Source organism: Acanthaster planci, linkage group LG09 (assembly GCF_054643075.1).
Source record: "Acanthaster planci isolate LZ-2023a linkage group LG09, COTS_SCS, whole genome shotgun sequence".
In the NCBI taxonomy this organism is placed as follows: Eukaryota; Metazoa; Echinodermata; class Asteroidea; order Valvatida; family Acanthasteridae; genus Acanthaster; species Acanthaster planci.
Window position 1 is genome coordinate 3,885,175 of NC_141785.1, and position 14,324 is coordinate 3,899,498.

Consider the following 14,324-nt stretch of genomic DNA (forward strand, 5'->3'; position numbering starts at 1 on the left):
CACACACATCAGCAAAGTGAAAACAAGAAGAATGGAAGGCCTTGTGCTTTAGGGTTGAAACAAGAAGGGATCAACTCAACCATTCAGAAGCCATCACACTTCATGACATCTTGATGGATTTTAAAGTTTTGATCGCAAAATTTATTTTCATCCCCCCCCGTTTCCTTTACATGTTTTTGTATGTTTCAGGGAAAAGTACAATGTGGCACTGGGTATATGATGAAAATGTAGGTTTATTTGCCAAAAATACTGTTTCTGATTTGATGTTCCTCGATGTGCTTTTCGTTCTCTCAAGTCACGACCACAACAGAGGGAAAATTACTTGACACTAATTGTCCAAAATATGCAAATGTGACCTCAGGACTCCATAAACAGGTCTCACGTACAATTTTACGGCAAGGTTCCGAGTTGCGGCAAACATGTCCAGACGCACAGTCTGTCATGTCTGCCATTAAACTGTGTGTGTGCTATGGCAGGGTGTGTACATAGGAGGTTGTTTGGTTGCCAATGGCAACCTATTAGCCCGCATCAACCCTTGATCGGCGTCACGGTTCTTGAGGCGGAAGGCCAGCAGATGTTCAGTGGTAAGAATGGTGGAGATGGCAGGCTTCAGTCAATATTGTAACTGCCTGCTTTTAAAGAGTGCTTAAAATATGACTATAAATCATAGACACCATGACACCTGCACACTTATCTACATGTATTACACATTGAATTTGCTGAATCATGTCTCATTCTCTACAAAGCCCCACATTGACAGGTGGATTTTGATGCAAAACCAAGAATTTGAAAGCAGCTTAACATTGTCTCTTAGAAACTGAGGGCTACAGTAATTGTCTAAAATAATGCAAAGGTATGTACATGTAAATGTCCCGTTGACAACAGAAAGGTCTGCCCAACTTGACAGGTTCATAAATAGTAAAGTTATCACACATACAAACAAATACATGAACCAGTTCCCAAAAGTACTGGGAACGCAGGACAATAAAATTTTCACTTCTGACACGGAATTCATTTCTTTCTCATGCGGTCATGCCTATTAAACAACTTCAAGTGGTTGAAATATGTTCTTATGCACTTAAATGACACAGTGCAGGAGCTCACTCATTGATCAAAGAGTGCATGCTTGTCAAGGTGCTATTTTACCATTGCTTGCCTCAGCATTGGTTAAGGTTATGGGGGCACGATTCAGTGGTTAGTCTGCATTGAATCAAACAAAGTATGGAAAAAGATCAGCCTTGTAAGGTTATGTAGATACATGTGCATGAACGGTGTTTAACTGTGACAGCATAAATTTGCACGGAATATGAACCAAACTGAAAATACTTGGTGACCGACAGGGCTGAGATAAATCAAATATCGGTAATCACTTGAATTGAAATCAAGTATGGTACACTATCGGTCAGCCAAGCCAAGCAAATTTACTGATAAAAAATGTACATTCCAATGAATCCAATCATTACAAAAACTTATTAGAAGTTGGAAACTGGAAAAAAGAACTATTTCTTCGGGGACCAGCTTTAATATTTATTACATCAACTTAGTTTTTTCCTAAAAATATTTGAATTGAAAAATAACTATTAAAATATTGTATAATAAATCAAATAGTGGACCGACCAATTTCACTTTTTTTTCACTGTATCAACGAAATTAGTGTCAACTTAAAAACAATACATAATTATGCAGACGGCTTACAAAAAAGAACACTTTTTCTTAAACACTGTTGTGGAAGGCAGTTTAAGCAACCTACGTGTAACACAATACATGCAGTTCTTGTCATCTCATACGTGGATCATTAGAGATGTAAACACCTGTATCATTTTCATTTGCTTGTATTTTTTGCACGGACTACCTTCAACAGAAAAACATCTGTGTACTGTACATGTATGTAATACAACAGGACAGGTGGTGATATTGGAAACTGTGCCAGTCACTCAATCAGTGTGAGAAAAGTGCTGAGTCATATGAAGTACAAGCAATCATACAAACACGTACAGTCCAAACGAACATAAAAATGGTGCACACAACAGATATGAGGATGCCCTAATGTTTGACAAAGAGATGGAACAGTATAATGGCTTGGTGATTTAAAGGACTAACTGTGGTTGCTGGGGAAATGGCCAACTTATTGTATTCTCTTAAGACTGGCATTATTTTAAGGGTACCCAGTTCCTAATTATAGGTTTGCCCATGCCTTTTATTACTAACCCTAAGACATGTTACATGAGTACATAATCTTGACTTATCAGACTAAGTGCTGTTTCAAAGAAATTGAGTTCAACTTGCATGAAAATTAACAAGATTTACAGCTATATGTACCAGCACCTTCAATGACAATCACTAATGTTCCATCCTTCCCAGAAGCATCATTTGACTTTTAACGCAACGGAAGTGGATGAGCTACATGTACTAAAGAGGGGAAGTTTGTCGAGTCATTTGCAAAACAGTGCTGAGTCGTAACTCTCACTCAGACATATGGGTGATGGATTGAAAATCTAATGGCAACATTACCACGCAAGGTACAATTTGGGCACAGAATTATTCATTAAGTGCATGTACATTGTGGAGTACAGCAATTAAACGCAGATCGTTAAATGTTTAACTAAAGGTAGATACAGAATCTGCAGCATGTTGTGCAAACTTACACTATCTGCATATATAAAGTATGGTATGTACATACACTGTACTTGTAGCTCAAGTGGCTGAGAACCACAATAGTCAACTTGCAAGCCACTATGGCATTTCCTTCTGTTGACACAATGCCTTTTTACAGTTGCTCTAATAGATGTGCGAAAACACTGAGTACATCAGCAATGTACATGTGAATTACACATCCCAAACATTGGGGGTTTTATTATACCTGAAGCAAGATATGAGATGGAGAGAACCCCCCCCTGCTTTGTGTTGGTCATTTGGGGAACTCTTTTCAGACAATGGGGGGATGTGTTAGATAACAGTCTCGAGTGTGTATAGCCACTGGACATGTGGGGGGGTACCCCTCGGTCTCATTTCTTGCTGGATATACATGTACATGTCAGTTTTATGTCATGCATGTTCATCCCATGAAACCTTTGGGACTTAGAGACTAATATTACTTTGGAGCTTGGAAACTATTAGGCCTGCGCATTTATTGGTACCGGATACCATTTCCGTAAAGACTGGGTACATGGGTACCTTTTTTTTTTAAAAAGAAAATAAATAAATAACAAAATAATCATGCTCCCTTTGGTTTCCCTGAAGTCACATTATTGTTTCCCGATATTGCCACATCAAAATGCATGCACTTGGTGTGGAATTTAATTTTAACTCAGTAGGCATTTGGGCAATTGTCCGAAGAAAGGTATTGTAGAGCAGGGGTGATTGAGAGATTCCTTGTAGGCAAGGGGCGTATGAAGCGATAAAATACTGCCAGTACGTGACATCAACCATCCGTACATGTGGCTCTTTGACTCTTAACTTATTATGTAACTTTGCACCGGAATCACATCCATGAAAGATGCTCTGTGATATCGACAAAACATATCACTCTCCAATCGTAGTGCCCAGAATGAAACAAAAAATAGTAAGTACCTTTTGTAATTAATTTCTGAACAACTGGTTACCTCATTCTAAATAACATTTTGTCAACAACCACAAACTTGGGAAACAATTCTGAGGACATTACTTTTGCTTGTAAAATTACTCCAATTTGGGGTTTTATAAAAGTGTCTTAATTGAAGCGTCAGATTGCAGACCCACCCAGTGGCATTGTGCATAATAGCGGACAGACAGCAACATTGTGTTTACTAGATACGCTGTGATCACAAGAGATCACAAAAATTTTCAAGGACATTGAAGTCTAAGGTCCAATACCCTGTTATATCTATCACTGACATCTTCAGGACATTTCATGAGGACAGTGCACCCACAACTCAAACAATCAAATTTGGTGTTAATTTGAAGAACCAATAAAATAATGACAATGCAAACTGCAAAAGTCTCCTCGATCGAATCATGTTGACAAATGCCACAGGAAACATCAGTGGTTGACAGGTTCTATCTCAAGGGTTTCCACGTGGCTGTTGCAATGATCGCTATGGCAAAAATTTTTGTCACCTTATGTTTGCAAGGATATACATGTATTTATAGGATAGAAACATAAAGGTAGGTTTTCCTACTTCCTTTTTGCATTGCTGTAAGTAAAATGCTGTTTTTTAAAATCAAATGACACAATTGCTTGCATGGTTGTACAGGTAATCTGGCCCATAATATTGCGCATGATCAAGGCACCTTTCACCACTCACACTCCAACGACGTACTTTCTTGTTGCCACAGAGATGTATTGAGAATCGGCAGGTTATTCTTCAACTGAACCTTGATAAACTCAAATACAAAGCAAGTTCTACACATGAACATCACTTGACACCCTGTGCACAAACCCCATGGGCCTTGTCTGAAGAATTCAAAGTGGTTTGTAAGTAAATGATTCAATATTTACACGGCTGAATGTGACTTTTGGGGGTATCTTAGCACTTTCTGATGGCTTATAAACCATTGCAAGGGAAAATAAAGGACGTATGTATGGAACTCTTACCAACAAAACAAACACTTCGGCAATTTTTCCTTGATGTTTTACATCACATTTTTCTTCACAGGTAACCTGCCCCCGAAACAAAACGAACTGGGCACTGAAATCAGCGGTTGAAAACCCAGGTACCCTGCACTTGCTTAGAAAATATTGGCATATATGTTCTGCTCCGGGTTTTTTTAGGGGGGGCATGGTAAATTAAAATTTATCTGCAACACCTTCGGACAACCCCCAGAAGTAAAGGTCAACAGACTTTGACCTCACACACACACAGAAAAAATGTTTCCATGCTCAAAATCTATCAGGTCTCAAAGGGTCTTACTAATTACCGTCAACACACGGTCAACACACGATAGTAACATCAACACAGCATCAATTTCCCAAAAATACAACTTTAATCCACAAAAGAGGCACAGAAGTGTAATGCTTGGGCTGAAAGAGACTTTCCAGTATAGTTGGAGGTAACAAATCAATTTGCAAAATGGATTTTTTTCACACGAAAAAAAAAAAAAACTCTAGCAGCGTAGCTGTTCGCCGCCATCTTGCCTCCTCATGGAGCTTGGACTGTACTATTTAGGTGTGGATATGCTGCGCTATCCGGTTCGTAAGTGATTTTGTCACAAAGGCAGACGCGCCACGATTTGCAGGTTCTCATTGGACAATCGCTGAAATTTCGCATTAACTTCCGGTTCCATGTAAACGGCAATCAATGCATGTGACCCTATGTGCAGTGCACGTGTGCAGTGGGCGTGGTTTAAACGGAAGTGACGTCACACTTACGAACCGCATAAATTAAATGCTTTTTAAGAGAGTAAAAATCAATATAGCAGAAACAACATCATAGATTTTATTTAACACAATTTTTGTCAAAATACAAAAATGGACAATCATTCTTTGCGGCGGATCTCTGAGCTGTTCAAAGGAGGCGATTCGGCCAAATTAAAACGGTAATTTTCCTGAGTCTAACCGGTGGAAGCTTAGGCAAAATATCCCTTCGGCGAACACGTTACGATCGAGTACCGCTTCTTTTGATTTTTAACATGTTTTGGGGGTGTTGATGCTGTGTTGACAGTGTGTTGACGGTCTGTTTCGTGTTGACGGTGTGTTGACGGTAATTAGTAGGACCGGTCTCAAACAGTAATTCAGGATACAGCTGAAACTGCTAATTGTTACCAGTGGGTATGTTGGTACCTCAGGATCATGGTTTATTTCTTTTTTTGAATTAATTCTATCTCCTCCTCATGGCAAAATACAGGTACTAACAATGTACGAGATAAATAACGTGCGTGACGGTATCGTCGCCAGGTCCCTAATTTCGCCACCTATTGTCAGGTCTGATTGCTTTTCACAGTACGTGGCGAAATAATTGAAGGGACCCGGTAAATATATGGTCACGCACGTTAGGCCACAAATGTTCATGCTATGTTTCAAGTTGGTAAGTTGTACTTGTAAAGTTGTATATCCCTAGAACTATGGAATTTGTGTCACAAGCCCCATAGCTGAGGTATGCCTGGTAGTTGTACAGATACCCTCAGAAAGAAACATTTTGGAGAATAAGGCCTACCCTCCAGAAAAGGGAAAAGAATGAATTTATGGGCATGCTCACAGATTCAACTTCAAAACGAGGCTTCTTGAAAACAACTGATTCTTTCTTAACACAGTGCAGACTGAAAGTGACCGGCAAATCTGTCTTTCAAAAAGTGTCTTTTTTAAGGAAATTTTAAAATTTTACCTCCTCCGCTTTTGAAGCACAGGTAGGGGAAACGCCAGACGTTGCCGAGGCCCACGGCGTAGCCGATGCAGGCCAGCACAAACTCCGCCTTCCGTCCCCATCGGTCCCGCCCTGCAGCCGACGCCGACTTCTCTAAGTCCATGACGTCCGCCTCGTTGCCTTTCGAATACCCGCCACGATCGTCCACCTCCAGTGCACTGAATTTGACGTCGCTGTGGGCCATTGTGATAATTGAAAAGGTTGAAAACAGGAGCAGTTCGAATGAACGACTTTGTCAGACCAAGGGACAACAAGATGAGTGCAGCTGATAATCACCAGCTCGCAGAGAGATGACCTAACTTATAATATTACTCAATACATGGAGGAAGGTTCGGTGAACAAATGCAGCGTTACTCGACCCGCACAGAAAGTGAACATTTCAGAGGTGTCATTCGGTGCAGTCCTTCAGCGGTGTGCAGTCAAACAAACTGAAAAACAAACTGAAAAGCTTTTAAATATAAGGCCCTGCACGTTCCAAATGGTGTTGGTCCCTGGTTGTTTCATCCGCACATCACCACGGCTCCACCCATGCTCACGACAGTGATCCAATCACCCTACGCGCGGCTGGGTTCACACGATTCAAGGCTCCGCGCGTTATGGGTTAGGTAATTCTGACTACGGCTACTATGGTGCTCCATATGTGCCGTCTCGTTGGATTTTTCAGCCGGCGTCGTATTTTTGGTTGGGCGTCGCATTTTTCAACAGGCGTTACATTTTTCAACCAGTTTAGAGACACTACTGCGATAAACGCCTCCTCAGGCAACTCTGCAGGTTGGCAAGTACCAGCCAGAGTGAACAATAGACCTACTGGGTTTGGTTTGGACGTAACTTTACGTAATGATAGCAGTTACAGCCAAAAACAGCCACAGCAATAAATAATTAAAGTAATCATCAAGACGAGGGTATTTTCAACTCAACAAGCTTGCAAAAGTGAGAAACCAAATTGATCGATGTGAACTTCCACAAATAATTGAGTTGTTTTCATCAAAATGACACTTGTAGGAACCTGACCGAGTTCATTAAAGGGCTGTTAATTTATTTACCAGCAACTATACAAATCGACAAATACATGCTAATTTAACTGTTTTCAGTTAACAATGTCAGGTCAGCCAGACCATGGCTTGACCATCAACGTTAATGGCTACGCGGCTTATTCACATCAAAATGCGACACCGGTTGAAAAATTAATGCAACACGGTTGAAAAATGCGACATTAGTTGGAAAATGCGACACTGGTTGAAAAATGCGACGCTGGTTGAAAAATGTGACGCCTGTTTCAATATGCAACGCCTGTCGAAAAATGCAACGCCAACCCAAAAATGCGTCGCTGGCTAAAAAATGCCACGGCGCCAGTCGAACTTGAAAAATGCGACGCCTGCGTTGAAAATGCGACGCCGGCTGAAAAATACAACGCCTGTGGAAAAATGTAACGCCTGTTGAAAAATGCGACGCCTGTTGAAAAATGCAACGCCTGTTGAAAAATGCGACGTCTGTTGAAAATGCGACGCCGGCTGAAAATATGACGCCTGTTCAAAAATACAACGCCAGCTGAAAAATGCGACGCCCCCTGAAAAACCAGATGGCACATATGGAGCACCACACTCAACAACAAGTCAAATAACTGACAGCCATAATACCCATTTCAGATGCGGCTAACCGCTGTAGTTACCGCATTCTTGGCTATAGGGGCGCTCTTCCACTGAGAAAGGTTTATGTCGAGCAATATATTTTTTAGCTCCCGAGTTAGCATCTGCTATCTCAAGCAATTTCAGAGTGAATCCGGAATTTTCCCAATGTATCCAACGAAACCAACACTATATGGCATCGTTAAATACCGGGCAAAATTCTTCATCAACGCATTACTCGGTTTTTAAACATACATGTAACTTTAATCTCTGATGCTCCCCAGTGCGAGTCTCGATTTGGAAAAGAAAACCTACTGTTTCCAAGATACATGGTTCTGCCAGCATAATACACGCAAGGTAGCAGATGGTATATTTTGCGCGGTTTACAACATGGACAAACAATGCATCATTGATTAATTATCCTTTTGCCACAACTTTTGTGATTGGGTAGAAATAACTAATCTCTCAACCATGTACATGTATAGCTGATGCCATTTATGCATGTTTCGTTTGTATTTATATTTATCGTAAGTGCTTACCGGTATATTTTTTGTTCATGTTGATATTTTCGTTTGCTTTGGATTTGTATACATTTATATTTCTTGGTTTTATTTATAAGTTTCGTATTGTCTTTTTTTACCCCAATGGCCGCCCATATAGCTGAGCTACCACAGGGAAAAAAGTTTTATAGAATCAAAACAAACATTTCAATCGTAGTGCAACAAAAGCTTGCAGACTCTGCGACTTTCCAGATTTCCAAATTTAGTAACTTTAACATAAACTGTGAGACTGCAGTCGCGAAAATTAAAGGCTAAGCTTTTTATAAGCAGTGTACCGCTAACTGGCCAAGCGGGTATTTTTAGATTTCACTCTCACATTTTTGAGGCATGTTGACTTGTAGGCCTATAGGCTATACGTGTTGTGCAGCTGCAGCAGTACCTTGTCACTCTGCATGTTTTTCGCGAATAATACATCAGCAAGTATAAATTGATAACATACAGGAAAAATATTTTGTTGAAATTCGCGAATTCTTTATTGGCCTTAGGCCCAAGGTTATAAAAAATCAGATGCGGACCAATACACGGCAGCTGAATGTACTGGTATAACTGAGAGGCAAAAGGCATTCCAAGGATAACAATAATAAAATTAATTTTATAAGCGAACTCAAGCAGATGAGATGAGATTTTAATATGGAGGTATTGATTCGTAAAGTATTGTTATTTATCTGGCTATATGTCCATATTCACGGGGCACCTTTTCCTGCACAAAACCATGAAGGGTAAAATGGAAAAAAATGTACTTGAAATACAGTGTCCATTTCAAATCAATAACAGCCCGTGAGGCTCGGTTAAAAGACTACATCTGTAAACGCAGTGACAGATCCAGAAAAGGGGACAGGACACCCACCTGCACTTACCAAAGTGGGATGCCTTAAATCATGACAATCAGCAAAATTACGCGCGGGGCACACTGGTGGGAAAGAAAAAAAAGAAAGGCGTTCAAAAATATTAATTACAAATAAAAATAAAATGAATAAAAAATCCGGGGGGGGGGGCGTTTCAGAAGCGTTTTCTCTTGACTTGCTACCGCCACATGCCCCTAATACTAGAAGAGTAACCGGAAACTGATGTGTGATGTTCCCCTATTACCAGATTTCGTCTACATAACGACACGCAAACGATACAGACGGGGGCCGCTTCTTGTCCCGTCCGGCCAAACGTTTTAATTATTGAGTTCATCGTCAAGATCTGTCACGTCGTGACAGGTTCAGATCTAAGCAGCCCCTTCCCGCTAGACAATTTAGTACAGCTCTATTTTAAGTTCAGACTAACAGAGGGTGTGCTTACAGAGTTTGTCTGAAACAAAGTCTGCCCCCTTTGGACAGCTTTTCTTGATGATCAACCCACAAGTCATGCGACTTATGAAAAGCCGTCTCCGCGATAGGGCGTTGATACGACTCTGTCCGTCACCATGTACCCAGGAACTTGAAGATAGCACCGAGAGGACCATCCAAATTGAAAAAAAAAGGAAATCACCTAAAAGAAAGAATTCAACTATCAACTATGGCGGAGAAACGCGAATTTCAATGAGACGTCCGACCGAATTCAATGAAAACTTTTGGGATTTCAACAATTTTGGTCTCCCGGAAACTTAGAATCCACAGCTAATGATACCATTTTAAAGGCAAGAGGGACAAAGAAAATGACTTTAGAAATCTCCAGAAAATAACTAAACTTGAGTCATAAAAGTCCCTGACCTACACAACCGGATGGTTTAAGTAACCATCGAATCATAAAAGGTACATGTTTTTGTTGAAACGTCGTAAATGATACCGAGCACTACGTTTTGGAGACATGCACGGGCGTCACCATGTGTGGAGAAAATGCTTTTTTCGGGGGTGGGGTGGAAGCATATATAGCAGCGACCATGGAGGGCGGGATTCGGATGTATTTCAAGGGAAATGATGTTCAGACCCTTTCTTTTTCATTTCTTTCCCTTTTTCTTTGCACCGAAATCCATCCCCGCGCAGTGGCAAGAAACAGTTATCGCAACCGGTTGATAATCCAACAGGTGCTATTGTGTGCGTTTCGACGTTTCTGATAGCCATTGCAGGTGCGGGACACGTACATCAGTTTTGAGCACAAACTTAGTTTTTTTTACCACTTTACTGGCCCGAGCTTATAACGAATCAACTACCAACTTGGCCAATATTTGTATGTAGTATGGATTAGAGGAAGGGTTCTGACTGAAGCGTTCGAATATTGCAACCGTTGGATGCGTCCGAAAGAGCACTCACAGTCCAACATGTTACGTTTAAGTTATAGGCGAGAGGACACCAAATTTTGTGGGGGGGGGGGGTTGTGGCTTGGAGGCCATTGAGGCCCCTCAATTTCCGTCGAGACAGCCTGGGAAACAAGGACTCTGACCGTACTTTCTGCTGGTTTTACTAGCTGTAGAGGCTGGAGGACACCCATGATCTACTGAAACGCCATTAGAAAGGAATCTAGGGTCCGTAAGCATCAAAATGCTACTACTCATGCACAGAGTATTCCGACAGTTCTAAACAAAAATAAATTGGAAACGCATCCTAGGGTTAATTAGTTCGTTTGTGTCCATCACATATATACACTCTGCTTATAAATAACGTCCCTAATGTTTCCCAAGCTCAGCAAGCTCAGCACATACTGTGGGACGGACTTGCATGCCATCCTAATTAATGGAATTGTTAAAAGTTCCTGCTGGGCAAATCTTGATGACGCTGTTGCGTGGGTCATGTTTCCGCTGATAGAAATCGTGTAAGTTTTTCGTTGTACATGTACATCCGCAGTGTACCATCAAGGGTGCGTGTTCTGATACGAGTGGATAACGGCGAGCTGCTTGCCGTGCCGCGGGATTCATGGGTGGCCGGGTATACCCGGGTCAACGCCAGGGTTCAGCCTCGTCTGAGTTCAAGAGATCATGCATAACAATGATTAGGAGCTGGCCCCCGAATGCACCAGTCCACCAGATAACCGGTTGTCCCATGCATGCACGAGAATTGAGTTACAATCAACGCCAGGATGGCCGAGACAGATAGCAGGCATGAATGAGGGGAGGTGATGGCGTGAGGAATATTGTCCCAAGTGAATCGAAAACATTACTACTTATCTGTTGCAAATCCATGTACATGTGTATTCGGGGACCGAGAGCAGACAGTATGTCCCTCGGAACAACGAAAAGGAGTAGAGTACATGTAGTTCATTATTCTCTTGGGTCGATATGGGGGGGGGGAATTGATTTCGCGGGAGACGGCAAATTAATCTCTTAAAAATGGGAAAATAAATCCCCCAATGGCTTTATGGCCTAGGAGGACTCGGTATTATGTCCTGATTTTCCCTAGACGTCCAAGTTTCAAGAAAAATCTGGATGTATACAGTCCAACACGCTTTTGGAAACAGTGACATGAGAATCGGGGCAACCTTCTGGAGTGAATTATCAGTTCGAGGAGTTTTGTAGGATATTGTGGAAAAAATGTGCAAAACAGGAAAGGTGTATTAGGCTAACATGTGTTTCAAATAAATCTTATCTAAATTGTTGTCAGAAATCGCCCCTGTCTGCCGCACAGGGAAATGACTATACAATCACTTTACAAAAACACGGTCTTACTGTACCATCATCACTCTTCCAACCAGTGGCGTAGTTAGGATTTTACTAGTGGGGGTACAAAGGGGGACCAGCATCTTGGGGGGGGGGGGACCAGCTTTAAGAGGTGTGTTTTGGGGGGACAAGCTTTTGTTAGCCTTGTTCAATATGCATTCCTCCATTTTTTTAGTGGGCGGGGGGAACCTGGGGGGCACCAGAAATTTGTGGGGGGCGTGCCCCCAGGCCCCCTGTGGCTCCGCCACTGCTTCAAACAGCTTTTGTTAAAATTTATTTCGCCTCGAAAATTGAAGGGTAATGTTTCTGCACATCGTCTGCGCATTGATGTTTATGAAATGGACACAAAAATGTTAACACCAAGTGACAAGATGATTGCTAATCGCAACCGTTGGGTACTCTACAACCGATGGGTCTTCCAAGGGAGCGACCACAGAACAGTTCCAATACTACAAACGAAATTAGAGAAACTTCGTCGGGCTTCTCCCTTCTCCATCACAGTTGTGGTCGATAGCAAAAAGTAATGAAGATTCCCCTAAAATTCCTGTGAAAGCTAAATTCATTGTTACCTCTTTCACGAAGAGATACGTGGCTTACGCTAAATGTTGGAACGCCTTTTAACATAAAGGCAATCCAACAATAGTAGAAGGCCCATAAGCTGTGGTGCTTTGTGAAAACAGTGACGTCGAGGATTCAACCCAAATTTTGTTACCTGACATTTCTTGCCACATGAAGACCATTTATAAGCAGTATGCAAAAAATGCAGTATAAATATAAATTCGCCATTTGAAAAAAAGGCCACAATTGTTAGAACAGTTGTATAAATACATTTTGATGTGGGGGAGTTCATTGCTCATACTCTGCTCAGGTTTGTAACGGTTGTCACCAAGGCTACAAACTGACCGTGTCTTCACAAAAAAAAAACCCACTGGGGTTTGAAATTACTTGGCTCACCTATTATTTTCTTCGGGCCCGCCTTTTTCACCACCGTCAAACTCGTAGTTAAAGCCTCCGTTACTGGCCCCTCGTTGTTCCATTTCTCAAAGCCGTGGATATCCTTTTCCTGTGTTTAATGCAGTATCTTTTTTTCAGCGCAGTCTGAGTGTTGACGGTAAACACAGACAAACTGTTGGATATATCACTCGTCTATCGCGTTTTCGACTCGGCCGGATGAACTTTGATCCAGTATTTCACTTACTAGGCCGAAGTATAAAACAGTACGCGCGTTACATAAGCCGGTGTTTTCAGAGTCGGCATATCGAGCATGCTCGCACATGCGCTCTTCGGTTTGTGCGCCTGATGTTTCCCACTGGGGCTTGCGCGCATGAAGATGTGCATGACTTGGGTACCCTCAAGCTCAGTACCGATTAACTCGTCCATGCACTAATCTCAGCACATCTAGTTTGTTTACATAGCATTGTTAAAGCACGATACCTTGATCCCCAGGGAGGGCAAAACGTACGAACGTCAGCAACTGTATAAACAATGGCCTTCTCATTACCTAACAAACCCTGCCTCTTATTTAAGAAAAATATATATTTATATAAATATATAAATAAAAAACAAACAAATAAAAAAAAAGTGAAAGAAACTCAATTGAATATTGCAGAGTCTGTTAGTGTTAAACTGAGTTTTAAAAAAACAGTTGGAATAAACTTAGTTTGAAGTGAATTTACATTCTTTCTAGTTTCTGTCGAAAAAAGTAAAGATTTCACTTTTAGGACACAAGAGAACAAAACAGGCGGAGTCAAAACCGTTTTTTTTGGGGGGGGGGGCTGTGGCAGATTTTTTTTGGAGGGGGGGGGAGATTTTAGGATTTCATAATACATGTACAACCCTTTACCCCCTTCCCCAATCACGCTCTAGGGAAGAAGTAACCCTCTTTCATTGTATTTTGAGGGGGGCACCCCAACGGATTCACACCTCAAAGCCTTTCCACATGGCAAATTGTTATGTTGGTATTCGTCTCCAAAGGATTCCTGTTAGTATCAATTATCATTCTTCAGTTTTACGACAAAGTTTGATATAATTCGTAGTGCGAGGGACTTGTTACCCTGAGACCTCACGGGGAATAAATGTCAAACTGACTAAATATGCGACAGGCAAAAAGATAGGCATCACACGTAATTTGAAAATGTCCACTCCAGTGCCTTGTTCGATAACAGCAAATTAGTTTCTTTGGTCAATTATAGCCTTCTTTAGAATAAGCATAGCGACATTGAGA

At 41.4% G+C, this 14,324-nt stretch overlaps 1 protein-coding gene across 2 annotated transcripts in view; it reads right to left on the reverse strand.

Annotated features, from left to right (window-relative positions):
- LOC110985314 (sodium- and chloride-dependent GABA transporter ine-like) overlaps positions 1-13,278 on the reverse strand; it is a 43,975-nt gene extending 30,697 nt beyond the window's left edge. The window contains exons 1-2 of one of the 2 annotated variants that reach the window (XM_087140873.1): positions 13,055-13,278; positions 6,300-6,511 (exon numbers count right to left, since the gene is read on the reverse strand). In XM_087140873.1, coding sequence (XP_086996999.1) covers positions 6,300-6,511; positions 13,055-13,137 — 295 coding nt within the window. In that variant the 5' untranslated portion in view covers positions 13,138-13,278. Of the gene's footprint in view, positions 1-6,299; positions 6,896-13,054 lie in introns of those variants that run through there. The other variant, XM_087140874.1, reaches the window with a different exon arrangement.
- Between the last annotated feature and the right edge of the window lie 1,046 nt (positions 13,279-14,324).